Genomic DNA, 26,260 nt, shown 5'->3' with positions numbered 1-26,260 from the left:
CACTAGACAGACTTTAGGGTTATTCTGTTTATTTATTCTCCACTTCAAAGATTATTTTCCAATATATGTGGAGATCAGGGGCCATGTGCTCATTGGGAGACGCTTTATTTATTTGGTATCTCTTAAGATCTGTGGTGTGCCGAGTTTGAACACACACTAATACAGAGAGGCAGCCGTGAGGTTCACTGCCTTGACTTTCAGTCTGTGTTTTTATTAGGTACCAAGTTTGAAAGACAGTTAAGAAGAAAAAGAGCAGATAGTCTCTGAAAGGAAAGAGGCCAAACTGGTAAATGGCCCGAGGCTGTTTGCTGGGAGCCCATGGAAGGTTAGGCGGGTTTCTGAATTACCAGAAATTCCATTAAGTAACTCGCATGTTCTCTATTCAAGGTGTTTGTGGTTGTCAAAGATAAAAAAGTCTTTCCAATATGTACAGTGTGTTTTCTGGAGACAACGGTCAATGACATTCCAATTTTGGAGATATAGGAAAACTGAAGAACAAAACCCCAGATAATGACAGATAGGTTTTCTTTCTTACAACCCCCCTTTCCTTTAGAGAAAAAAAACAAAAAACAAAAAACAAACAGCGGAAAGAATCATGAACTTGACATTTCACAAGACTCTAGTCTTCCCATCACTGCCTATTAAGAGTTCCTAGTTAGCCTCGATCCCCAAAGAAGTCTAGACATTTACACTGTTGTCAGATTGACGTTTTATACTTGCTCATGATGAAAGAGAAACGTACATATGAACTTTCCACTTGGGAAATTAAACATGGACTGGAGTAAAATGAATTTCATGTTCAAAGTTACCCTGTCTGCAGGAGAGATAGGGTAGGTCTTCAAGCATGGTTTTTAAGGAGCTTTTTCACCCTGCTCAATTTAAAAATTTCTGCAACATAAAACACTCCATTTCCTTTCTTCAGAGCTGGGTCTTTTGCAAATTGCTTCTTCATTCTTTTAGCGTAAAACCCCCACTGTTGAACTTGGCACCAAAGCCCCTCATGAGGTTCCCCAGTGTACCTTCATCGACTGGTCTCCCCTGACCCCTACCCACCCGAGCACTCTTCTGTCCCAACACAGCACACTACTCTTCTGTGTCTTTGCAAATGCTGTTCCCTGCCTCTGGTGTGCTTTTTTCCTTGTCTTCCTCTACGTGATAAACTTGCTGGCACCCAGAGCTCATGGAAGACATGGAACCTGGCTGTGTTTCACCGCCTCCCCCACCCCCCACCCTTGGCCGGCTTCCTGGCAGGACATGGGTCATGATGTATCATGATGGTTATAAGCACATCTGTCTTCCCACACTGTATTGGGCGTTGCTTGGCTTTAGGGACTGTCTCATTAGTCTTTATTCCCCACTGCTTACTTAGCCCCATGTCTGGTTCTTGTAGGTACTCTCTCACTGTTTTATGAAGTCTAGGTCTGTGAGTTTTATGCGTGCTATCTGCAAATAAGGGATGCAGTGAGCTTGGGACAGGACCGTGGTGACAGCAGAAGTCGCACTTCTGCCCTCCCTTCCCCTTCTCCCTGCACACACTTCACCCTGCAGCACAGTGGTGGCTGTCATGCACAGTGCTCTGTCGTGACATCGCATGGCTGTCTTGTCAAGCAGAACTTTTCCGCATTTATTCAGCATCAAACCATGTTAGATCTCCAAATGCTACCTCTACCGCCAGCCCCATTCCTCACCCCCCAAGAAAAAACGAGGGAGAGAAAAAAGGGAAAAGAGGAAAAGCCGCCAGATGGTTCTTCTAACTCCACCTCCTTACTGCAAGAGCCTAGAACTGTCCGTCTTCATTCCCGGAAGTAGAGCTCGCTTCCCCCTAAAGCTCCTGAAATCCACCAGCGCACGGCCACACGGGGCCTTCGGCTGCCTTCTGCTTTTGCATAGTGAGACTGGGAAATAATCCTGAGTCAGGATTGTGTGTGCTTTTCAGGAGGCACACGCTTTGCTCCTTCCTCCACACACGCCCTTTTTCTCTCTGTTTCTTTGCTCCTCAAATGTTCTTGGCACCCTTTCCCTAAGATAAATCATTCTGCTGGGTTCTCTGTGTACAGAGTGTATTACACGGTGCGGGCTGTTCCCGGCCTTGTGGACCCAGCAGTGTGACTTGAGACTGGGCTTAAGGACAGTGGCCTCCAAACTGTATATATGTATGTATGTATGTGTATGTGTGTGCACGTGTCTGTGTGTGCATGCACGCACACGTGTGGATATGTGTCTGTGTTTTTATCTCCTCACCACCCTGCCTGTCCCTATTGTTACGTTGTTAGTTTCTTCATGATTTTAACATAACTTAAAAAGACTCCACAAAGAGGTCAAGGATTGAGGAAGAAGAAGTACATTAGCATCTTCGGGAATAACTTTCCCAGGGACAGCACTTCTCCTTGTACCTGAAAATATACTAATAGTCTTCTTCTAGGGAAGAAACTTTATTCTTTACCTCTGAATTCTTGATTGTACTAGTTTCCTGTCTCCTTCCCTTTTCCCCCCACTCTGCTCTGTTGTTTTCCTTCCTTCTTCATTTTTTAGTAGCAGAACCCTTGTAAAAAATAAATTCTTCTACAGAACCCCGAAACGTAAGCAGGTAAGAAGTGTGGTATTTTACCAGAGTGAATTTGCAAGTTCAGTTTTATGACTTTATTACAGATCCTGGCAAGGAGGCTGCCGCTGAACATGCTGGGGGTCTCCACTGTGTGTTCACATCTGGTATCTCTTGCAGTTGGGTCTGTGCAGTTGTATTTCATTACAATTCCTAAAATATTTATTGAGAACCTGGGGGCTCTGGGGGAAACCGGATGGAGAAGCACCGGCCAAAAGTGACCTCAGTGGAGTCTAGCCAGTGGACAATATGCTCTGATGCTCAGAGAATAAATATCTCTAAACCTGGTTCTGCAAAAAGCAGAATCACCAAAGATGTACCCAGTGGCCTGTGTCTGACCTCAGCCTGGGCCAGTCCCCCCTGTTCTTTGGCTTGGAGACCGTAGACACCACTGGGACACAGGAATTTGGCAACTGCCATCCTCCCCTTTCTGGCTACCTTTGTGTCATTGTCAGGGCTCCGATGGCTGGATCCACGTGGCTGGATTTCTCCTACCCCGTCGTCCCTCATGGCACAATTGCCTTCCTAATTCCCTTGCAAACTCAGGACTCGAGAGCTGGGTGATTAGCAACTGGTTTATTCACTGTAGTTAATTAGTATTATCATTCCTGAGAATTGCACATAGCCCCGGAGCTCACCCTGGCAAGTTTCTTGAGAACTGATTTCCCCATGGGTTATCATGATCTTTTATTAGCAGGACATAATAAAACTACAAACTCAGAACTGCTTCAGCGTTTAACATCCATCTCCCCTGAAACTATAATTTGGAAAGATGATGTGTATATCACACACCTTTTAAAAAATCGTCAACAAAGGGAAACACACTGTTCTTTCTAATCATGACCCCAGTCAGTCGCAGTTATGAAGAGGTCGCCCTTTTCGAGAAAGAGTATAGAGTTGCCCTTATGATACACACTAACAGAGATGATCTCTGTGTTTTTGAAATGTATATATTATACACAGCCAACCACAAGCACCCTTATGAATCCCCAACATGTGAGTGCTTGAAAAAAGTGATGTTTTCCATTTGAATGCCCCTGATGATATGAAGGCCTGGGTCTGACCTGAACAGACCGTGTGGCAGCATTAATTACTGATGTGCAAAAACTATCTCTGAACGTGGGTGCTTTCCTAGAACAGCAAGGAATGCTTTAGGGTGCATGTTCAACCCTCTGAAGTCTGAAATGGACTGATGCTAGATGGTTTTCCAAAGAAGACTTTGCTCCTTTTCTATTCTTCTTCTTACTCTTTTCCACCCCATCTTTTTTTTTTTTTTTTAACATTTTGCTTCTCACTGTATAAATAAGTGGCACAGCAGTCTAGCAGACTTAGGCAGATGCTCACCTGGCCCCAGATGCTTCATTATCTGGAGGGAGCATAGGCCACAGTCCCATGCCTCTTTGCCTGCACCCCTGGGTCTCTCTGTCAGTGTGAAGGCTGTGCCTGTGCCAGGATCAGGTGGCTAAACCTGTCAGTCGGAGCACCTGTTGGCTCAGCGTGATCTTGGGTTCAAGTTGTGAAACCCAGGGTGCTCACTGTGGGGGTCAGCGCAGGGAAAAGCATGGGGATTTTATGGTCGGAAAGAAAAAGGAAATGATGTCTTTCCCCAGGATTCCAATGCACTGTTTTGGTCCCCTTTCCTTTTTGCTCACATAAATCCAAGTGTTCAGAGCTAGAAGCATCTAAGATGCTTCTTGGATTCCAGCCCAGAGTCTTCAGTCTGGGGTGCAAATTGTGTGTAATGAAGCCACAGGATGCGGTGCAGGCAGGCGGAGCCTGCTTTTATGTCAGCAGTATTTCATACGGGCATGGCCTCTAAGTTCGCATTGTAATTATCTGCAGTGAACCCGGAACACCTTTGGATGCTGTATTTTCATATCAGTGGAGGTAGTAAATCAAAGTTACAAGGCTTCATCTCTGTTCCGAGACAGGCGAGCCTCTCGATGTTCTCCAGGATTCCAGGCGTCTCTTCTCGTATTGAAACATCCAGAAAATATATATTACTTTGACCAAAGGTTACCAAAAAATCAGAAGAAAGAAAGGACAACATTCCCCTAAATGTCTTAGAGTTTCAAGGTCTGACTGAGAAATATTAGAAGCTGGTGTCGTAGTTGACCAGTTGACACTGGCTCATTTTTCCTACTCTCTTCCTGAGGGGACTGAGTTGGCTATAGGTACACTTGATCCTTTCTCCTCAGGACACCTTACCTTTAAATCAGACCTGTGGTGAATGAAGTAAGTGTATTCGGCCGAGACAACTTCAAGTGGACACCTCAGCTGTGGCACCACCAACCTCCCAAGTATCTCGTGGGGAATACTTGTGCCGTGTTCCAGGGTTTTCGTGGTGAACTCAGTGGTTTACCACTGGATCTCAGCCTTTGCATCTGAACCGATTGAGAGGCTTCAAAAATCCTGATGCCCAGGCCACATCCCATGCCGATTAAATCCTAATCCCCAGGGATGGACCTGGGAGTCAGTACGCTTTCAAACTCCTCAGGGAATTCAAACATACAGCCGATTTTGAGACCCACTGTAATTTCTCCTGGGTGGTCATAGGAGTAGGAAAGAAGCATAAAGTTAAACCTTTTAATGATTTGTGTGTGTGTGTATGTGTGTGTGTGTGTGTTTTGTTTTGTTTTCCATTCAGGTATCCAGATTTTGATTATCTTTGGTCTGTAAGACTTTAGGAAGGCCAGAATTTGTTGTGCATTCATTTATTCATTGTTTAGAACATTCAGTGAATGTTGGTATGTGTTGGGTTTTTCACACTGATTTGGACCCAACTTCTTTCTCTTTCATACTAAAGACCACCAGGCATCAGCTGGGTCTCCTGGAGCTCTTCTAGACATGAGCAAAGTAATTAGCCATTTCTCACTTGGTCCACTGCATTGCAGAGGCTGACTGTGGGAAGAGGGAAAAGGAGGTCTTTTCCATGTAAATGGCTTCCTACCTTAAGAAATTCTATTCCATGGCTAACTGATGAACTTACCCACACAGAAGAGCCTGTTGAAACAAGAGTTGTCATCCAGGCTTCTGTGCAGCAAGCACTATCCTAGAGAACCCTGAATATCAGTTTAGAGTCAAGCTTTGGGGGCTCCTATATACTTTGCTTCACTCTGCCTCATTATCATTTTAAACTCATTGATTACTAGAGAGGCCCTCAGAGAGGATCCTGTTCGACAAGTTAATTTCTAGATGAGAAAACTGAGACCCTGGGAAGTGACATCACCAGAATACGGTCCCATAGAGACAGAGCCAGTCAAGGTAGTGCCCCCGACCCCCACCCCAGGGTACCGTTACAGGCGCTAGCCTTGCCTCCCAAGGCTGTCAGGGAGTGCTGGCCAGGCCCCCACCCTGTGTATTCTACATGGTGCGAAGGATGCCGGAGATGCCTTTTTTGAAAACGTGGTCAGCTGCACACAAGGATTTTAATTGTTGTTTGTTTGTTTTTAAGAATTCAAAGCAAAACTTATTTCACAATGAGAGAGTATCACATGTGGTACTTACTCCTTAAAAACAACAACAATAAAACTGCCTTGCATTCTTAAGATGTAGTTGATACACTTACCCATCTTTGCTCTTTAGTCTCCCATTGATTACAGCTCCATCTGCTGGTGGCAAAGAGATGATTTGAAGCTTTGGATTTTGAATTCTGGTCTTTCCTGTGGCCGCCCATATTGTCAACAGACAAGATCTCACCGTATATGTAATATGATACATACATGTGTACCTCTACACATAGATATGTATGTGTAAACAGATAAAAAATGAGACCATATGTTTTAAATTTTTTTTAATGTTTATTTTTGAGAGAGAGGGAGACAGTGTGAGCAGGGCAGGGGCAGAGAGAGAGGGAGACACACAGAATCTGAAGCAGCCTTCAGGCTCTGAGCTGTCAGCACAGAGCCCGACACAGGGCTCGAACTCATGAGCCATGAGATCGTGACCTGAGCTGAAGTCAGACACTGAACCGACTGGGCCACCCAGGCGCCCCGAGACCATATACTTTAATGTTCATTTAACAAATGAGGAAATCAAGACAGAAAGTATTTAATGGCTTGTCTGAAATCTTGCAGTTAGATGTGTCAGAGCTGAGATACAACCTAATCTCTTGGTTTCTTGAGCAGTTAGACTAATTAGTATGTATTTCTTTGTGTCTGGCATTTTGGATATATTTTGGTGAACCAGGTGTTAATGATTTTGATCAAGAACTTTTGAAAAAGCACCTCTTTGTGAAAGTCTGGCAGCGTAGCGGTCTGGGAGCATTTTTCTACTTGTGTTCAGTGAGAGAATCAAGCTCAAATGCCCCAAGGCGTTCATGGTATGTTCTGAATTAACTTTCTCTCCTATGCAGCTAGAATGGTACCTTCCTCTGGAGAAGTGAGAAAATGGTCCCTTGAATCCTTTTTCTCTGTTCTTTGGTTCAGATGAAGAATCCTGGCACAGGAAAACTACAAGGTGAAAATCCCCTACCACCTTAGCACACTTTCTGAGGTTATTAGTAGCTGGTTGATGTGTATCCTTTTAGACATTTTTTCTGCACATAAAACCATTTAAATGTGGACACACATATACATACAGACAGATGGATGCAATGCAGTATAGCAACAAAGTGATCAAAGAACTGGGCTGGTCCAGAAGAGAGAGGATCCATCCTGCATGAGGTGAGGAATAGCAAAGGGTCCTCATTGGATGATGTAGAATGAATCCCGTCTAGGAGAATGCATCGGTTGGTGAGAAGATACGAAAGGGAAGGTGTGCGTAGGTATGTGGGAGCTGCCCGAGGCCAGTAAAGTTTTGGTGCAATGGTGGAGATGGGAGGGCAGGTAAGGACCAAGCAACATGGGACGTCGTAAGTTGTGTCTAGTCATTTGGACTTCATCCTGCTCTATGAGGAGCTATGGAAGGATTTCAAGCTGAGAAGTTTAATCACTTTTATTTTGTGGGCTGATGGTTCAGGAGACAGCCTGGAGAATGGTTAGCAAGAGCAAGGGAGGGAGAGAGAACAATTAAGTGGTTATAAACTGGGAGCGATCATCTGCAAAATAAGAAAAATAATGCCTACTTTGTGGAATTGTGAGAATGAAATGAAGTACCATCTGTGAATGTGCCTGGTAAGTTATAAAAAGGGAAGGTATTCTTTTTTAATGCCATCTGGCAAATATTTCAACTCTACCACTTTCCCTTGTGACTGACAGTATCCTGATTTTCTCAGCATTATTTCCTGTGCTGCTTATAACTGGAGGGGGTGGGGGTGAGGGTGGAGATAATCTGACCTAGGAAAAAGGAGGAAATGATTTTCTTTATTTCCTGAAAGCATTGTGTTTACTTAGACAAACCAGAGTGTTTTCCAAGACATCACAATATTCTCCAAATGTTTTTGAGGCAATTTGCCATGCCTGAGAACTATAGGATCTTTTTTGTGACTGGCATTTAAATTTTCCAGGTGGTTTAGAAAAAAGGGGGTGATGGGTAGTGAAAGACCTAGTCTTTTATGGTCTTTATCTGAAAAGAGGGGCTTGCTTTTCCCCCGGAGAAGGGACTTTTCCTGACTGGACAATTAACGCGTAAGTGTTTGAGACACGAGGACAGGAAGCCTGTCTCCACTCATTGACGTAACTTCCTCATCTTGAGCTCCCGTGTGGAGATCTGTTCTCACCATCCTCTGCTCTGTCTCAGTTAATAATCACCTTGTCTCCTGTCTCTTATGTTCCAGTGGCCCCTTTAACCAGAGTAGATGATTGACCATTTCCAGTGATCACACAATGGAAAGGTGTTTTTTTTTTGCCTTTTCCTTCTTCTGATAATTATAGCAATACTCATAATTGCTGCCACCATTCCTCCCGCTCCAGATCAACGATCCATGATAGGATAAGGAAGGGAAAATATACGGAACTTTCCTTTCTCTCCTCTTCTCTGTTTTCCTAACATTCCTTGTTTTAACATGGAGTTCAAAATTTGTGAATCTTTGACCTGTGGAGAATTAACGGGAGGGAGAAATGGTGCGGCTGTTTCAAAGACGCATGTGTGTTCCATAGAGTGCCTGTTCTCTGGGTCCCGATGCTCCCTCCAGCTTGGGGGCTTTGGAACAGGGCCTACTTGTGCATTTGGTACAATTTTTTGCATGAATTAACTTTCAAATGTTTTCCTGGCTCTTTTTAGCGATTTCTTGCTTGGCTGTCAGTTACCACGTGTGCAGGCCTCTGCATCAATGCCCATGTATGCTGTGCTCCCAGTCAGTTTCTCTCTTTTTCACTCTCTCTCTCTCGCTCTCTCTCTGTGCCTGAGTCCACTTTCCTCTGTCCAGCTCATCTGTCTTTCATTGGTGATTATGGAAACTTTAGCATAGATTGCCATGTAAAGCATTTACTTTCTGAGCATGGATGTACCAGCTGATGTTTGCTTTGGGCCTGGTAGATGCCAAGTGATTAAAACTAAGTCAGGTTATCTTCACCTAAATTTGCTTTTAGTGACATTGTTCCTTTGAAACATGAGCATTTTAGAAAGGTATGTTTTTTGGGGATGAATGTTCCTTATGTATGAAGGTCTGTTTGGCCTTTGGAAAGACAATGATGAACTATAGGATTTAGCTATATAAGCTATGCAAGGTTAGTGGCACCTTGGTTTGCCATTTGCTTGTAGCTGACATCCCCAAATCTTTGTCCACTTTATTCTTTTTTTAAAAATTTATTTTCCATATACACACACATACACACACACACACACACACACACACACACACACACAGAATCCCAAGCAGGCTCTGCATGGTCAGTGCAGAGCCCGATGCAGGGCTTGAACTCATGAACCATGAGATCATGACCCTAGCCAAGATCAAGAGTTGGACACTTAACCAACTGAGCTACCCAGGTGCCCCTGTTGTTCCTTTTGATGACACTAGCAGATGTGGACTGATGCAAGGCCCTTTCTAGTTTCAATTTCTAGACTCCTAACTATTCCTTCTGCTTCTGAATATCTCTTCTTTTGGCTCATTTTGACCCACTGGGATTTCATGTGTCAGGATGTTTCTAAGGATCTTGAGAGCTTCCATTAGATTTCAGGATAGTTCAAATCTCTGTACCCCCAGAAGTGGGTATTGTATCATTAGTTAGGAAATGTAATGTCCTGGCTTTAGGTGTTATGATTTCATACAAATAACTGAATTTATATGCGTTCTTCCATATTCTCATTATAACTTAGTTTACAGAAAGTTATAGTATAAGTGCTTTAACATGGACTTGGGAGTTAGACTCTTGGCAATTCCAGTTACCAGTTGTATGACCTTGGAATACTTACTTAATGTCTTGGTGTCTTAGTTTTCCTCTTTTAAAAATGGGGGGAATGATATATTGAACTAATTTTTCCCATTTTACTATCTCATATGTGGGAAAAAACCCAGTTCTTGCCTATTGTGTGTTTCTTCCCTATGTATCTCCTTTACTACTTAACATAGAACACTGCAAAAGTTCACTTCTGATCACTAAATGTGTGGGTGTCCCCCACATCCAAGCAATTCTCTGGACACCAGCAGGGTGTCCTAAACTTAACTCAATTCTAACCCAGAGATAGTGTCACATCCCACAGGTTAAGGGCTCAGCCCAAGACTGCTCCCAGCCCCAGCACATCAGATGCCAGTCTCAAGCCCAAGTGGTCACCTGTGTTTCTGACCAACTGGCTCAAGAGTAGAGGTTCCAGTGACCCCCTCTTTGGGTTCAATTAATTTGCTAGAGCGGCTCACAGAACTCCGGGAAATACAATGTTTACCAATTTATTAGAGGGTATGATGAAAAATACAGATGAATAGCCAGATGAAGAGATACGCAGGGCGAGGTCTGGGAGATTCCCGAGCATAGAGCCTTTTATCTTTGTGGATTGGGGGCATGTCACCCTCCTGGTATGGATGTCTTTGCCCACCTGGAAACTCTGAACCCTGTACCTTTGAGATATCGTGGAAGCTTCATCATGTAGGTAGAATGGATCATTAACTCTGTTTTAAGCCCTTCTCCCCTCCCCAGGGAAGTGGGGGACAGGGATGAAAATTCCAATGATGACTTGGTTTTTTTCAGTGACCAGCCCTCACCAAGGAGTCATCCAGGAACCCACTCAGTTTCATTAGAACAAAAAACACTCCAGGGGTGCCTGGGTGGCTCAGTCGGTTAAGCATCCAACTCTTGATTTGGGCTCGGGTCGTGATCTCACAGTTCCCGACATTGAATCCCACCTTGGGCTCTGTGCTGACAGCATGGAACCTGCTTGAAGTTCTCTCTCTTCCTGTCTTCTCCTCCCCCACTCATGTGCACTCTCTCTCTCTTTCTTAAAATATAAATAAACTTAAACAAAAAGACACTCCTATCACCCAGAAATTTGTAAGTTTTAGAAGCCATATGTCAGGGATGGCATCAGAGGCCAAATATTAACATAAGAGATGCTCCTAGTTTTCTTACCACTCTGTGCCAGGAACCAGGGGCAGAGGCCAATATATATTTTCATTATCTCACAGTAGCGGCTTCATAGGATTGGTGTATTAAATAAACTAATGAAAAATACTTAGTATGGTCTTGATACATATAGGCATACCTCATTTTATTTGCACTTTGCATTTATTGTGGGGTGTGTGTGTGTTTTGGAGGGATTTTGTTTGGTTTTAGCACATTGAAGGCCGTGGCAACCCTGTGTTGAGAAAGTCTGTTGCTGCCATTTTTTTCCAACAGCATTTACCTACTTCGTGTCTCTGTGTCACATTTCGGTAATTCCTGCAACATTTCAAACTTTTTCATTATTATTATATTTGTTACGGTGACCTGTGACTAGTGATCTTTGATGTTACTATTGTAATTGTTTTGGGGCCCCACAAATCATGCCATGCAAGATGGCAGACTTCATTGATAACTGTTGTTGTGTGTGTTCTGACCGGTCTGTTCTTGATTTGCCTTTCCTGCACCTCTCTCCTTTTCCACGGGCCTCCCTATTCCATGAGACACAACAGTATTGAAATTAGGTCACTTAATAACCACAGAATGGCTTCTAAGTGTTCAAAGTGAAAAGAAGAATCACACATCTCTCACTGTAAATCGAAAGCTAGACATGATTAAACTGAGTCAGGAAAGCATGCTGAAAGCCGAGATAGTCTGAAAGCTAGGTCTCTTGTGCCAAACAGTTAGCCGAGTTGTAAATGAAAAGTAAAAGTTCTTGAAGGAAATTAAAAGTGCTACTCCAGTGAACACACAAATGCTAAGAAAGCAAAACAGCCTTATTGCTGGTGTGGAGAAAGTTTGTGTGGTTTAGACAGAAGATCAAATCAGCCGCCAACAGTCCCTTAAGCCAAGCCTTCACCCAGAGCAAGATCCTTACTCTTTTCAATTCTGTGAAGGCTGAGAGAGGTGAGGAACCTGCAGAAGAAAAGTGTGAAGCTAGTAGAGATAGCTTCATGATGTTTAAGGTAAGAAACCTCGCTTCTCGGCCTTTTGCCTAAGATCAAGTGTAAGGTTAGAAGCTGTCTCTATAACATCAGAGCATAAGGTGAAGCAGCAGGTGCTGACGTAGAAGCTGCAGCAAGTGATCCAGAAAGTCTAGCTGAGATAATTAAAGAAGGTGGCTACACTAAACAACCGATTTTCAATGTAGATGAAACAGCCTTCTATTGGAAGAAGGTGCGTCTAGGACTTCATAGCTACAGAGGAGAAATCAGTGCTTGGCTTCAAAGGACAGCCTGACTCTTTTGTTAGGGGCTCATGCATTTGGTAACTTTAACATGAAGCTCCCTTACAATTCCGAAAATCTAGGGCCTTTAAGAATTACCCTAAGTCTACTCTGTGTTCTTTCAACGGAACAACAAAGCCTGGATGACAGCACATTTGTTTACAACATGGTTTATTGAATATTTTGATCCCACTGTTGAGACCTAAAAAATGGATTTCCTTCAAACTATGACTGCTCATTGACAATGCATCTGATCACCCAAGAGCTTTAATAGAAATGTACGGTGAGGTTAATGGTGTTTTCATGCCTGTTAATACAACATCCATTCTGCTGCCCATGGATCAAGGAGCATTTTGACTTTCAAGTTTTATTACTTAAGAAAAACATTTTGTAAGACTAGAGCTTCCATAAAGAGTGATTCACCTGATGGATCTGGGCAAAGTAAATTGAAAAATCTGGAAAGGATTCACCATTGTAAATGCCATGAAGAACATTTGTGATTCTGGGAAGAGGTCAAAACATCAACATTCACAAGAGTTTGGCAAAAGTGATTTTAAGTGTCTCAAAGGGCTTTGAGGGGCTCAAGACTTCTGTGAAGGAAGTATCCGCAGATGTGGTGGAAACAGCACGAGAACTAGAATTTGATGTGAAGCCCGAAGATGGGATTGAATCACCTCAATTTTGTGATAAAATGTTCATGGACGAGGAATTGCTTCTCCTGGACGAGCGAAGAAAATAGTTCCTTGAGATGGAATCTAGTCCCAGTGAAGATGCTGTGAAGACTGTTGAAACCACAACAGAGGATTTAGAAGACTGTACGAATGAACCCAGTTGAGAGAACAGCAGTGGCGTTTGAGCAAACTCCCGATTGTGAAAGAAGTTCTACCGTGGGTACAATGGTATCAAACAGCATCACCTTCTACCAAGAGATCCTTCATGAAGGGAAAAGTCATTTGCAGCAAACTTCATTGTTTTATTTGAAGAAATTGCCATGGCCACCCCAACCTTCAGCAAGCACCACCCTGATCAGTCAGCAGCCATTAACATTGAGTGGGGACCCTCCACCAGCAAAGAGATGATGACTCACTGAAAGCTGAGATGATGGTTGGTCAGCACTTTTTGGCAAGAAAGTACTTTTTGAAGTAAGCCCTACGCCCAACGTGGGGCTTGAACTCATGACCCCACTGTCAAAAGTTGCATACAGTAGTGACTGAGCCAGCGCCAGTGCGTGCCCCAGCAATAAGTTATTTTTTTCTACTAATGTATGCACATTGTTTTTTGGTGGGTTTTTTTTTTTTTTTGGACATAATGCTATGACACATTTACTGGACTGCAGTATAGTGTAAACTTAACTTTTATATGTACTGGGAAACCAAAAAATTTATTTGATGCTCTCTGTTGTGAAATGCCCTTTATTGTGGTGGTCTGGAACCAATCCAGCAACCTGCCAAGGTGTGCCTGTAGTAAACACTCAGTAAATGGTCTATATCAAACAGCTGTGTAAGCAGGGCCTAATGAAAGTGATAATATTCATTCGTCCCTAGATTTAGATGTCTCACATCCCAGGAGACTGAGGAGATTCCACTATCACAAAAGAGTCACAGTTGAAATGCTCAAGAAAAGAATGTAAGAGGTGTTGGCAAGTTTTCCAAACATAAACCAGGTAGGCTATGAGATGTGTAGATTGGGAAGTCTGGCTTCAAGGCACAGCACAATTCGGGAACAGTAAATTAAGCAGATGGTTCGTGATCGTTTAGTAAAGACTGTAGTGGTTGCTAGGAGCCACCATGGGTTTACTAAGAACAAATCTTCCCAAACGTTCCATTTCCCTTTTAAATAGTATTACGTGGTGTGTAAAACTGAGGAATGTCATTTCAGCAAGGAATCTAATTGTTTCCTTATGGATAGGATGGTAAAACATAGGCTAGATGATAGCCCTGCTGGGCTTTTACAGCATGACAGCCGTCAAAGCCAGCTGATTCATGTCATGGGTTATCTTGATGAGGGTCTCTGGCGTGATATCAGAGCCCAGCTCTGACTTGTAACCTTCCCACTTAAGACTTTAGGAATTTGGATCCAGACATATCGGGATGGATGTGTACCAAGCAAATATGTAGATCGCCCAAAGTTGAGAAGGGTAGTAAACATAATAGACGAGAGGATAAAAATTCAGAATATTCTCGATCATTTGAAGCACTCCATTGAACCTCAAAAGATCGAATTTAATGAAGCTGAAGGTGAAAACTTTAAGCTCAAAAGCTCAAGACTAAGAAAGGAGATTTTGTTTGGTAGAAGTTCAGATAAAACTGATCTGGTCATTTAATTGACCCAACACTTAAAATTTATTCATTCATTCATTGATTCATTCAACAAATACATATTGAAAATACTACCTGCTGTTTACTTTTCTTGGCATTAGAGAGATGGTAGTGAACAAACCAGTTAAAAATCCCTACCCCTGTGGAGCGTATATTCTTTATATGCCAACAGTTGTGCAGCTGCTTTAAAAAAAAAAAACAAAACAGAACCCGGAGAGCCTGGGTGGCTCAGTGGGTGAAGCATCCCACTTCGGCTCAGGTCATAATTTCACGGTCCGTGAGTTTGAACCCTGCACTGGGCTCTGTGCTGACAGCTCAGAGCCTGGAGCCTGCTTCGGATTCTATGTCTCCTTCTCTCTCTCTCTGTCTCTCCCTTGCTTGTGCTCTCTCTTTCTCTCTCAAAAGTAAGTAAATAAACATTAAAAAATTGTAATGAACCTAATATTAGGCTTTATTTGCGAAAGTATAACATCCATTCTCAATGGTTACTAGTTCACATCTCTTACTTAATACCGTGTTCTTGGTGCTAGAATTTACACTGGGATGACTGCTCTCAGGTCTGGAAAAGTGAGAGTGGCCATAGCATGATTGGAAAATAAACCATGTTGGAGGACGATTGGTCGGCCATAGGAAGAGAACAGTAGGCAGATGTTCTATCCCTCAGATATTTGTAGGAGTAGGAGACGAGGGTCTAAGCTTGTTCTCTGTTGCTCCCAGGAGTCCCTACTAATTACGAGGAGGCTGGTTTCTGGTAAATATAAGGAAGGTTGCCTGTGAAGTGTCCTTGCTGCAGCTGGAAGAAGCCCACCCGTGTGAGCTCCATGCAGGCTGACCTGGCATTCTTGGGACTCCTCATGCTGCACCTGGTCCCTGGTGGGTGCCCAGACATGTGTGCATGGATGTTCCTATGGCATTTGTGAAGGCCACCTAGTCCTAAAACAATGTTAAAATCTATTTTATTTATTTATTTATTTTGAGAGAGAGAGAGAGAGATAGAGAATACACAAGTAGGGGAGGGGCAGAGAGAGAAAGAGAGAGAATCTCAAGGAGGCTCCATGCTGTCAGTGCAGAGCCCGACATGGTACTCGAACCCACGAACTGTGAGATCATGACCTGAGCCAAAACCAAGAGTCAGATACTTAACTGACTGAGCCACCCAGGTGACCCGGCCTTAAAATCTTGAGCTCAATTTTTGTAGATTTTAAGAGTCTGAGGGTGGCATAAAATACCTAAGCACAACTGTTGGGAGCCAGAATGTTTTCTTCTATCATGTCTTCGTATCTACAAGTTAGTTAAACCACTTTCTTAAGAGACATTTAAGAGGCCATTCGAGGATTTCTTTGAAATTTCTGAAGTATGTTTATTCAAACATCATCCATCCAGCCCAGTGCCTGTCCATTCTGAGGCCTTCTCTGTAATTCTGGCCCCTCCAGGGCCTCGCTTTTTCTTTTCTTTCTTTTTTTTTTTTTAAATTTTTTTTTTAACGTTTTATTTATTTTTGAGACAGAGAGAGACAGAGCATGAACAGGGGAGGGGCAGAGAGAGAGGGAGACACAGAATCGGAAGCAGGCTCCAGGCTCTGAGCCATCAGCCCAGAGCCTGACGCGGGGCTCAAACTCACAGACCGCGAGATCGTGACCTGAGCTGAAGTCGGCTGCTTAACCGACTGAGCCACCCAGGTGCCCCAGGCCTCGCTTTTTCTGAACCTAATGGTGGTACTCTAGAGTTTGCCTCTTAATTTTTTTCTCACTGCTTTCGTGGGTGTCTCCAGCTAGGTGATAAGTTTTTGAGAGAAAAATCTCATTTTGTATTTTTCTTGTGTTCTTCCAGGAACATAGAAGCAACTCAGTAAATGACATTTGCTTGACTACTTGATTCATTAGTTGAGGGGGGATAGCCAGGACCTGTATCGTTCCAGCCACTGCAAGAACTCATGTAAGACATGGCAGGTTAAGTACACTTTAATTTCTCCATCCCTTGCCTCCAAAGAAGGGATTATATTCTTAATTTATGAGAGTCTTCTATTCTGGCGGGGCAAGCACTTTGTGCATAGTTGATTCTTTGTATATAGTTGAATTTGTGTTAATGGCTGTACTCCAGGACTCAAACAGCCTCCTTGGCTCAACCTTGAGAGAGGGTAGAACGGCAGGTACAAATCTCTAAGCTCAGTTTAGAGGCTCATTGACTGTGATTCATGTAACTAGGGTGGCCAGATTTAGCACATGAAAATGGAGGGTGCCCGATCACATTTGAATTTCAGATAAACAACAATGCGATATTCGGGACAGACTTACACTAAAAAGGTGGTTGTTGTTTATCTAGAATTAGACATACAGGATACCCTGAATTTTGTCTGGCACCCTTTCACATGAACCCTATTATTTCATTTTCTCATTGGTCTGAGCTCTTACTTAACCCCCCCCGCCCCCCCCCCCCCAGTTAACTTCACTGAAAGACAATGTTTGTGCCCCTGTGAATGATTCTAACTGCGAATTTTTAAAAATGTAAAAATTGGGAAAAACTCATATGCTGTATACTTTTTTTGTGGTCATAATTCTTTCAGAAGACCCATTAATGATAATTCCACAAACATCTGGGATCTCAGCAGTCCTAACTTAATGTGTTGTGGTTTCCTTGGTAGCATAGTTTACTTGGTTCCTGTAATATACTGTGATCTTATTGTGCTCAGGTATCAAAGTAGCCACTGCTAAGAAATAAATAGCAGGCTGGAGCTCTATGGGCTGTATGCGGATGAAATGTGAATTTCGTGCAATGCCGTCTTGGCTTCTGCAAACGAGCAACTGCATTGACTAAGCAGAGCTGTAGAAATCAAAGCAAAACATTGCCACCCTCAGTTAACTTTTTTGTTCTCTTTGTTCATCTGCTCAGAGGGAAGATCATATTCTGGTTTGTTCCACCTAATAAGCTTCTTTTTGAGGGAAAGGCATCTCACACTTAGGAAAATGGCCTCCATTTCCCCTAAGTTAATAATGATTCTCGCTGGTTAATAGGGACAACCTTCACGTATCGGTCATTCATCCAGAAGACGTTTATTAAGCAGACGATGCTAGGTATGAGGGGGGAACAAAGTAAGTGAGACGTGGTCCCTGCTTTCAGGGGCTCAGGGGAATCTGCACATGAAATGCTTGCTTTTAAATGGCTCGGCAGTCATTTAAGTGAAAGGCTTGTGGTAAGAGTTCATTAGCTCATAGAATAATGAGATGATTCTTCTCTCAAATGCTTTAAGTAAATAGCAAGCCTTATAGTCTGAGCAACAGCTACTCTTAATGGATATTTCCAGGGACTGGCCTTAGGCTGTTTCCTTCTCTCTTGGTTCTGTGGTTAGGACTTTGCTACCCGGACCAGGGACTTGTCAGAAATGCAGACCCACAGGCCCGCCCCGCACCCACCGAATCAGAATGTGCAGTGTAGCCAGAATCCCAGGTGATTCGCTGAAGCTCGAGAAGCACTGGTTGACTGCAGAATTTCTGCTTTGGGTATACAGATCATCTAAGGATCTTACTAAAAACACTTCCTGGCCTCTGCCCTCAGGGATTCTGAATCTGTTGGGACCAGGGTGAAGCCTGAGAACTTGCATTTCTAACAGACTTCCAGGAGATGCTGGTTGCTGTGCTTGGGAACAATATTTTGATTAGCACCAGTCTAGTTAGCTTGGGGTGCTGGGTTGACCTTTGGTGATGGCGGTGACTAGAACCCACCCCAAGGAGGGGTCAGTCTGGTGTTCCTTTGCCTGCACTGGAGTCATGAACTTGACAGTGGATCTGTTCCCTGGCACATCTAGCCTGTGAGGGGGATGGGTTTGGTTTGCACACAGTGACCTGTTGAGGCCGGTGTGTGAGGGCCGCTGTGGGACTGTGGAAGAGGGAGCGGTTACACGCCCCATGGGGGCTCAGCCGGATGAGGTGGGCCCTGAAAGGTAAGGGGATGTTTACAGGTTTGGCCCATTGCTGGGATTCACATGAATGAATGCAGGGAGGCTGGGATGTACATGCCGGAACAACCGTAAATCCACAGTCACCAGCTTGTAAATAGCACCTCGGGGATGAAGGGGAGCAGAGAGCAGGAGAGCCATATCGGGAAATAGGTCTGGAAGGAAGCTTGGGGACAAGATTGTGAAGAGTCTCAAAAGTCACTTTATGGAATTTGGATTCGGTCTTAGAAGTTTTTGCTCTAATGATGTCTGTTTTTTAAAGTTTTCGTGTCTAATTATACTCACTCTTCTGTGTGTGTGTGTGTGTATGTGTGTGTGCTTTTTTCTCTTTCAGGATCAAGCATGAAAACATCGTTGCCCTGGAAGACATTTACGAAAGCCCAAATCACTTGTACTTGGTCATGCAGCTGTAAGTACCGTATCCGCCTGAGGAGCGCAGAAGGGGCTGGGAGTGGGGATCGCAAACTCAGATGTCCGAGGGGCCACGGGGTGGTGAAAGACACGGAGGTGGCGGGCCAGCTGAGCCGTGGGAGTGGGAACAGGCACACGGGGGAGGTGTGCGACTCATCTAGACAGGGGTCTGCGGGCCTCTCTGGATCTTATCTGCACCAGACCGACGACCTCTCGTCCTCACAGGGGAAGCCATACTCAGGATGTCTCTTTTGCTTTTAACGTGCGGGGTCCAAATGTTGCTTCCTGGAAACACTCCAGTGGGCGCACCACGAAGTACACTCTGCTCCCGTCTCTAGGAGAAACTCCCACCTTGTCTTCATTTCGAGGGATGCTGGGGGAGGGCAGCAGATGGTAGCTGTGGGCTCCGTCCCTCCATCTACACTGCCGGCAGATAAATGCACATGTGACTGAACTGGCCTCCTGACAGGCGTTAAGACAAGTACAGTGGGGTCAGACTGCAATGTTGTCACCCCCAGCAGATTATTTCTGCATTCCAGTAACGCTTGAGATTACCAGAAGAGGGAAGAAATCAGAAAGCCGAATATTCGGGCTGAAACTTGACTCGTGCATGTAAGGCCTGTGTAAAAGTTAACATGTAAACTGTTAAGTGAAATTAGCCTCCCCACCAGTAGGCTTTTTTTTTTTTTTTTTTTTGTATGAACATTTTTATAGGACATTGGAGGACATTTTTTGAAGTATCCGGACTGGAAGCATATGGACGATTTTTCTCTGTCCAGTGACCGTTCTGCATGGTTACCAGAAGTTTTACAGTCAGCCACGAGGCTGGAGGTTTAAGCAGCTCTGACTGCTGGTTCCTCATTAATTCCCAATTACCTAAATGCAATCTTTCCTAGTTCCTTGCTGTTCCGTTGGCTTTATAATTTGCCACATTCTGGTTCTTCCTTGAGAGCAATGGCTCTCCCCACATTCGGGGTACTCCCTAGAAGCTCATGTGACTGTGTTTGGTAGAGTGTTCAAAAACAAAATTCACCTGAGCAAATTTGAAGATCTGGTTGGCTTTATCAAATGATTCGTGAGGTGGGCAGCGTCCCATCAAGCAAGTAAAGGGAAGCTCCACTGAGCTAAACAGAAGGAAGGTTTTTGAAGGCAGAGGGAGGGCACTAAAAGAGAGCAAGAAAGAAATTTCTTAACAAGGAATGCACTGTATAGGCAAGGTTGCCCTCTTAAGGGTAGTAAAAGGGATCCATCAGTAAATTTCCTAGAATTGACCAGGAAATCCTATATTGACTAATTAAAAGTTACGCTCCTAGGGAGCCGAAACTGTGGTGAGTTTAGGTCTTAAGTCTTAGTTTGTTGACTTGGGGCTTTAACCTAAGTGGGCCCATTTTGGGGCTGTGGTTTTCTTTTTTTACCCTTACAGGCTGTTCTTACAAAAGCAGGTGAACCACTTTTCCACCACATATTGACTTCCCGGTAGAAAGAATATGACATTTTAGTGACAAGATTAAGGCCCACAAAATGTCAGTAGTATATTTCAATGTGTGCTTTTTTTATCGGTGATGCAAAAGAAGAAAAAGAAAAGGCATTAATACTTGAAACCAAAGCTATGTGTGTTCACTTGCTTTAAGTTCTCTATGGATCTGTCACTAAATAAATCGGTTGAAAGTGTCCCCCTTATGTAAATCTCAGTTCTGCCTCTTCCTAGCTGGGTGCATTTGGGCAAATACCTGAGCCTCTCTGAGTATCCATTTCCTTAGTGGGGAGAAATAGTAATATTTACATAATAACAACAATATTTACATTGGAAGGTTATAGCGAGTCCTGAATGAGAAAAATGTGTGGGAAATAAATAGTGCCATAAATAGCAGGGCCTCCATACAGACTCTTTCTTTGTGGACATCTGTATCATTTCATCTGTATCTCTACAGATGGTCTTTCATTTTATGAGATGAAGTTCAAGTAGATTTAAGTTCTAACTTTCGAAGCAACTTGACTGTATGCTTATCAGCAGAAGTTTATGTAAAGATAGGTTGGCATGAGAGCATAAAAGTGTCTGCAAGGGGAATGAACCTTAGAACAAAGTTTGGAAGTCTTCCTGGGGACACAGCTGTCCCACCCCTTCACTGAGCTTTGCCATCAGGGATTTATCCTCTCTTTTGCAATCGTCCTAAAACGTCTTAGATATGGATCCCATTTGTTCAGAATTTGTAATTAGACAGAGAAGGTGGGCTAGACTTGACTGTTGGGGGTACCATATGAGGTTTGTCAGGCAAATTCGTTACAGAATCAGTGGGAAGGGATGTTTGAAGTGCCAAAGGAGAACACTATTTACGTGCACATGTACCACTCAGAGGTTTAGAGGCGCTATTTATACAAACATTGGATTTTCTGGTTGTGAGCTGTTTACTTGTATATAAATTCTCTTCCCATTGGTTCTCATTACTTTTTGAAGGTCAACTTTGTTGAGATAGAACTTACACCTAATCAACTGCACCCATTTAAACTGAACAATTTAGTGATGAATGTGAGCGTGAATCGTACTCCTGAAACCACCACCACCATCAAGAACGGAAAATTTCCGTTACCCCAGATATCCCTTTGATGGACTCCCTTCCTTAGCCCCAACCCTAGAGGCAACCACTAACACTCATTAGAGATTATTTTGCATTTTCTAAAATACTATGTCAACAAAATTATACAGCGGTACATCTTGTGTCTGGCTTATTTCACTCATCGTACCTCTTGACATTCATTCGTATGGTAGCGTGGTCAGTACTTTGTTCCTTTTCACTGCTGAGTAGCATTCTGTCATCACAGATGTTCCACATTTTATCCATTTATTATTGCTAGACACTTGGATTATTATGGACACAGCCTCGGTGTGGATATATGTTCGGGTGAGGACCTAGGAACAATGAGTGGGCCATATAGTAGGTGTTAGATTGAACTTTTTGAGAAACTGCCAGTTTTCTAAAGTGGGTTTACCTTTTTACATTTTTATCAACAGTGTATGTAAGTTCTTGTTACTCTACATTCTTATCAATATTTGCTACTTTGTTTTTTCAATTTTAGCCATTCTTATGGGTAGACACCCATGGGTGTGTGCATTTCCCTGCTGATGAATTATGATGATCATCTTTTTGTATCCTGATTGGCCGTTTGCTTATCTTCTTGAGTAAACTGCCTCTTCAAATCTTTTGCTCACTTTTTATTGGATTGTTTATCATGATATTATTGGGTTCTAAGTGTTCTTTATATATTCTGTCTTTTGTCAGATATATGTCATACAAATTTTTCTCCCATTCTATAGCTTGCTTTTTTTTGGTCGTTTTCTTAATAGTGTCTTTTTAAAAACTAGCTTTACTGAGATATAATTCACATACCGAACAATTCATGCATTTAAAGTATACAGTGGTTTTGTTTTAGTCACAAGATTGTACAACCATCACACAATCTAATTTTAGAACATCTTATGTTCTAAAGGAGAACATGTAAGTGGTGCCTGGGTGGGTCAGTCAGTTAAACATCAGACTCTTGATTTCAGCTCACATCATGATCTCACGGTTCGTGTCATCGAGCCCTGCATTGGGCTCCATGCTGACAGTGAGGAACCTGCTTCGGATTCTCTCTCTCTCTTTCTCTGCCCCTGCCCTGCTCGTGCACTCTCTCTCTCAAACTAAAGAAATAAATATTAAGGAGAACACCTAAAAGAGATCCATACCCATTAGCGGTTACTCTCAGTTCTTCCCTCCCTAACCTCTCACTTTCTGTTTCTTTAGAATTGCCTATTCTCAATATTTCATATCAGTGGGATCATACGATGTGTGGTCTTTTGTGACCAGCTTTTCATGTGGCTTAATGTTTTCAGGATTTATCCATGTTGTAGCATGTGTCGATAGTTCATTCCTTTTTATGGCCAAATAATATTCCATTATATGGCTATATCCCATTTTATTTATTTATCGGTTGATGGACATTTAGGTTGTTTATACTTTCAGCTATTGTAAATAAAGACGCTAGACATTTCCACGTACAAATTTTTGTGTGACCATATGTTTTCATTTCCCCTGGGTATATACCTAGGAGTGGGATGGCTGGGTCAAATGGTAACTCTGTGTTTACCATTTTGAGGAACTTCTGAACTGTGATCCAAAGTGACTGCCCCATTTTACAATCCCATGAGTACTATGTCAGGATTCCAGTGTCTCCACATCCTCTCCTGTACTTGTTTATTATTTGTCTTTTTGTTGATAGCCATCCTCGTGGGTGTGGAGTGATATCTCAGTGCAGTTTTGATTTACATTTCTCTGATGACTAATGATGTTGATCATCTTTTCATGTACTTCTTGGACACTTGTATGTCTCATTTAGAGAAACATCTGTTCAAATACCTTACACAGTTTAAAATTGGGTCATTTGGTTTTTGTTTTTGAGCTATAAAACTTCCTTATATATTCTAATACAAGTCCTTTATTAGACATATTATTTACAAATGTTTTCTCCTGTCCTAAGCGCTGTCCTTTTACTTTCTCAGTGGCATCACTCATAGCACCAAAGTTTTTAATGTTGACACAGTTCAGCTTATTTTTTTCTTTTGTCATTGATGTGTTCTGTGTCATACCCAAAAAACCAACACCTAATTCTTAATGACACCTTTTGAGTAGGAAACATTTTAATGGTGATAAAGTTCAACTCATCAATTTATTTTCTCTTATGGTTTGTGCTTTTGGTGTCGTGTATGAGAAGTCTTTGCCTACCCTAAGTTTGCAAATGTTTCTTTCTTCTATAAGTTGTATAGTTTTGGGTTTTCCACTTAGGTCTAATATAAGGTCACCTGCAGGTTAATTTTAATGTATGGTGCAAGGTAAGGATGATATTCTTTTATTTTTCCATTGGGATATACCATTTTCAGCATCATTTGCTAAAAAGACTTTCTTTTCTCGATTAATTGCCTTCGTACCTTTGTCAAAAATCAATTGACCTTTACACAGCTGACTTAATTTCTGGACTCATTCTATTCCATTACTTTATATATCTGTCTTTTGCCCATACCACACCATCTTGCTTACTGTAGCTTTCTAGTAAGTCTTGAAATCAGGTATTAGAGTCCTCTAACTTTATTATTCTTTTCTCCAAATTGCTTTGGGTATTATAGATTGTTTGCACTTTCATACGAATTTTAGAATCGGCACGTGTGTTTATTTTGCAGAAAGCCTTGTAGGAATTGGTTTGGGATGGCATTGAATCTGTACATTAGTTTGGAAACAACTGATAACTTAAAAAACTCAAGTGTTTCAATCCATAAACATGACCAATTTCTCATTTATTTAGATCTTTCATTTCTTTTAGTGTTATATAGTTTTCTGTGTATAAATCTATATCTTTGTTGAATTTATTCTGAAACATTTTCTTTTTTTTAACTGGTTTGATTTGATTTTGTTTCTAAACACTTGGGGAGTATCTAGAACACAACATTTGGGGGGACTTGTTTCATAATATTTGTGCTTGGGCGGTTTCTGATGTCCTAGGAAACATCATCTTGGGCATTTGTGCTCATATATAACGGGATGCTCAGCACCCTCATTTTTTTTTTAATATATGAAATTTATTGTCAAATTGGTTTCCATACAAAACCCAGTGCTCATCCCAAAAGATGCCCTCTTCAATACCCATCACCTACCCTCCCCTCTCTCCCACCCCCCATCAACCCTCAGTTTGTTCTCAGTTTTTAAGAGTCTCTTATGCTTTGGCTCTCTTCCACTCTAACCTCTTTTTTTTTTTTTCCTTCCCCTCCCCCATGGGTTTCTGTTAAGTTTCTCAGGATCCACATAAGAGTGATAACATATGGTATCTGCCTTCTTCTGTATGACTTATTTCACTTAGCGTAACACTTTCCAGTTCCATCCACGTTGCTACAAAGGGCCATATTTCATTCTTTTTCATTGCCACATAGTACTCCATTGTGTATATAAACCACAATTTCTTTATCCATTCATCAGTTGATGGACATTTAGGCTCTTTCCACAATTTGGCTATTGTTGAGAGTGCTGCTATAGACATTGGGGTACAAGTGCCCCTATGCATCAGTACTCCTATATCCCTTGGGTAAATTCCTAGCAGTCAGCACCCTAGTTTTATTACTTAGCTAACTGCTAATATCTGAAATATCAGGTCTGAGTTCTGTAGCATATTTGCTCCTTTGCTGCTACAGCAGAAGAGACTTGATTTTTTATATTGGTCTATATGTAAAATTTTATTTGGGGTTTTTGAAGAATTATCTTTTTTTTCAGAGTGCTATTCTTTTAGACCATTCTTCTATAGATAGTATAAGGTCAGTGACACTGAGATAAGTTACAGGTGAGAAGTCAGTTTGTTTAGAGTTAATTCCTCATCTGACTTTGGTTGTGGAATATCCGCCCATACATTTGGAGATGATAAAGGATGCCCCCTCAACTCCTCCCCTTTGGTGTCTGTACCAGCGTGGGATGTAAGCTGTATTTCAGGCTGATACAATTCAAAGGACATATCAGAATGACTTCTTTTCCCTAAAAATATATCATATTCCCTAATGAATTATATTTTCAGTAGGACTTAAATTTCTATATATGGGTCACTCCTGAATTTATATGATCAGCCTGGACTCCTCCCCTGAAACCATGGATGTGTATCCAATTTTCTGCTTGAGAATTCCACTTGGCTGTGTAATAAGCATCACTCACTCACCAGATCCAAAATAAACTCCTGAATTTTACACAAAATCTGCTTCTCCTGCTGTCTACCTTGTCTTAGCAAATGGCAACTCTGTTCTTCTAGTTATTCAGGCCAAAAGCCACAGTCATGCTTGACTCGTCTTTTGCTCTTATGCCCCACAGTCCTATCCATTGGCAAATCCTCTGGTCCCAACTTGGGAAAGTTGACAATCCCACCACTTGCCCACCATCTCTACAGCCACCACCCTGATCGAAGTCTCCATCATATATAAAACTTATCTTTCTTCCCCCAGCCTTCTCTACTTCACTGTTCTTTCTTAGCAGATTGGCCAGACTTTGCTTATACCTCTTTTGAAAACTCCCATTGGCTTTTCATCTCAGGATAAAAGACCAAGTCCTCAGAACAACCTTCAGGGCACTGTGTGTCCCCAGCCCCTGGTTACCTCCCTGATCTCATCTTTCACTTCTCCCTCATGATTTCATTCACCCGCAACCATACTGGCCTCCTTGCTGTTCCTCAAAGATGCCAAGCCTGCACCACTGGGGGCCTTTGTTCCTGCTGTTC

The 26,260-nt window shown here is 42.5% G+C and overlaps 1 protein-coding gene across 5 annotated transcripts in view; it reads left to right on the top strand.

Annotated features, from left to right (window-relative positions):
• The window catches only part of CAMK1D (calcium/calmodulin dependent protein kinase ID), a 431,007-nt gene that overhangs the window by 247,812 nt on the left and 156,935 nt on the right, over positions 1-26,260 (top strand). For all 5 annotated transcript variants that reach the window (XM_053894728.1, XM_019460777.2, XM_019460776.2 and 2 more), the window contains one exon: positions 18,906-18,980. In XM_053894728.1, the coding sequence (XP_053750703.1) occupies positions 18,906-18,980 (75 nt within the window). The remainder of the gene's footprint in view (positions 1-18,905; positions 18,981-26,260) is intronic.

Source organism: Panthera pardus, unplaced genomic scaffold (genome assembly GCF_024362965.1).
Source record: "Panthera pardus isolate Hobbes unplaced genomic scaffold, ASM2436296v1 HiC_scaffold_6, whole genome shotgun sequence".
In the NCBI taxonomy this organism is placed as follows: Eukaryota; Metazoa; Chordata; class Mammalia; order Carnivora; family Felidae; genus Panthera; species Panthera pardus.
The sequence above is the reverse complement of the archived record's forward strand: the minus strand, read 5'-3'. Positions and strand labels throughout refer to the sequence as shown.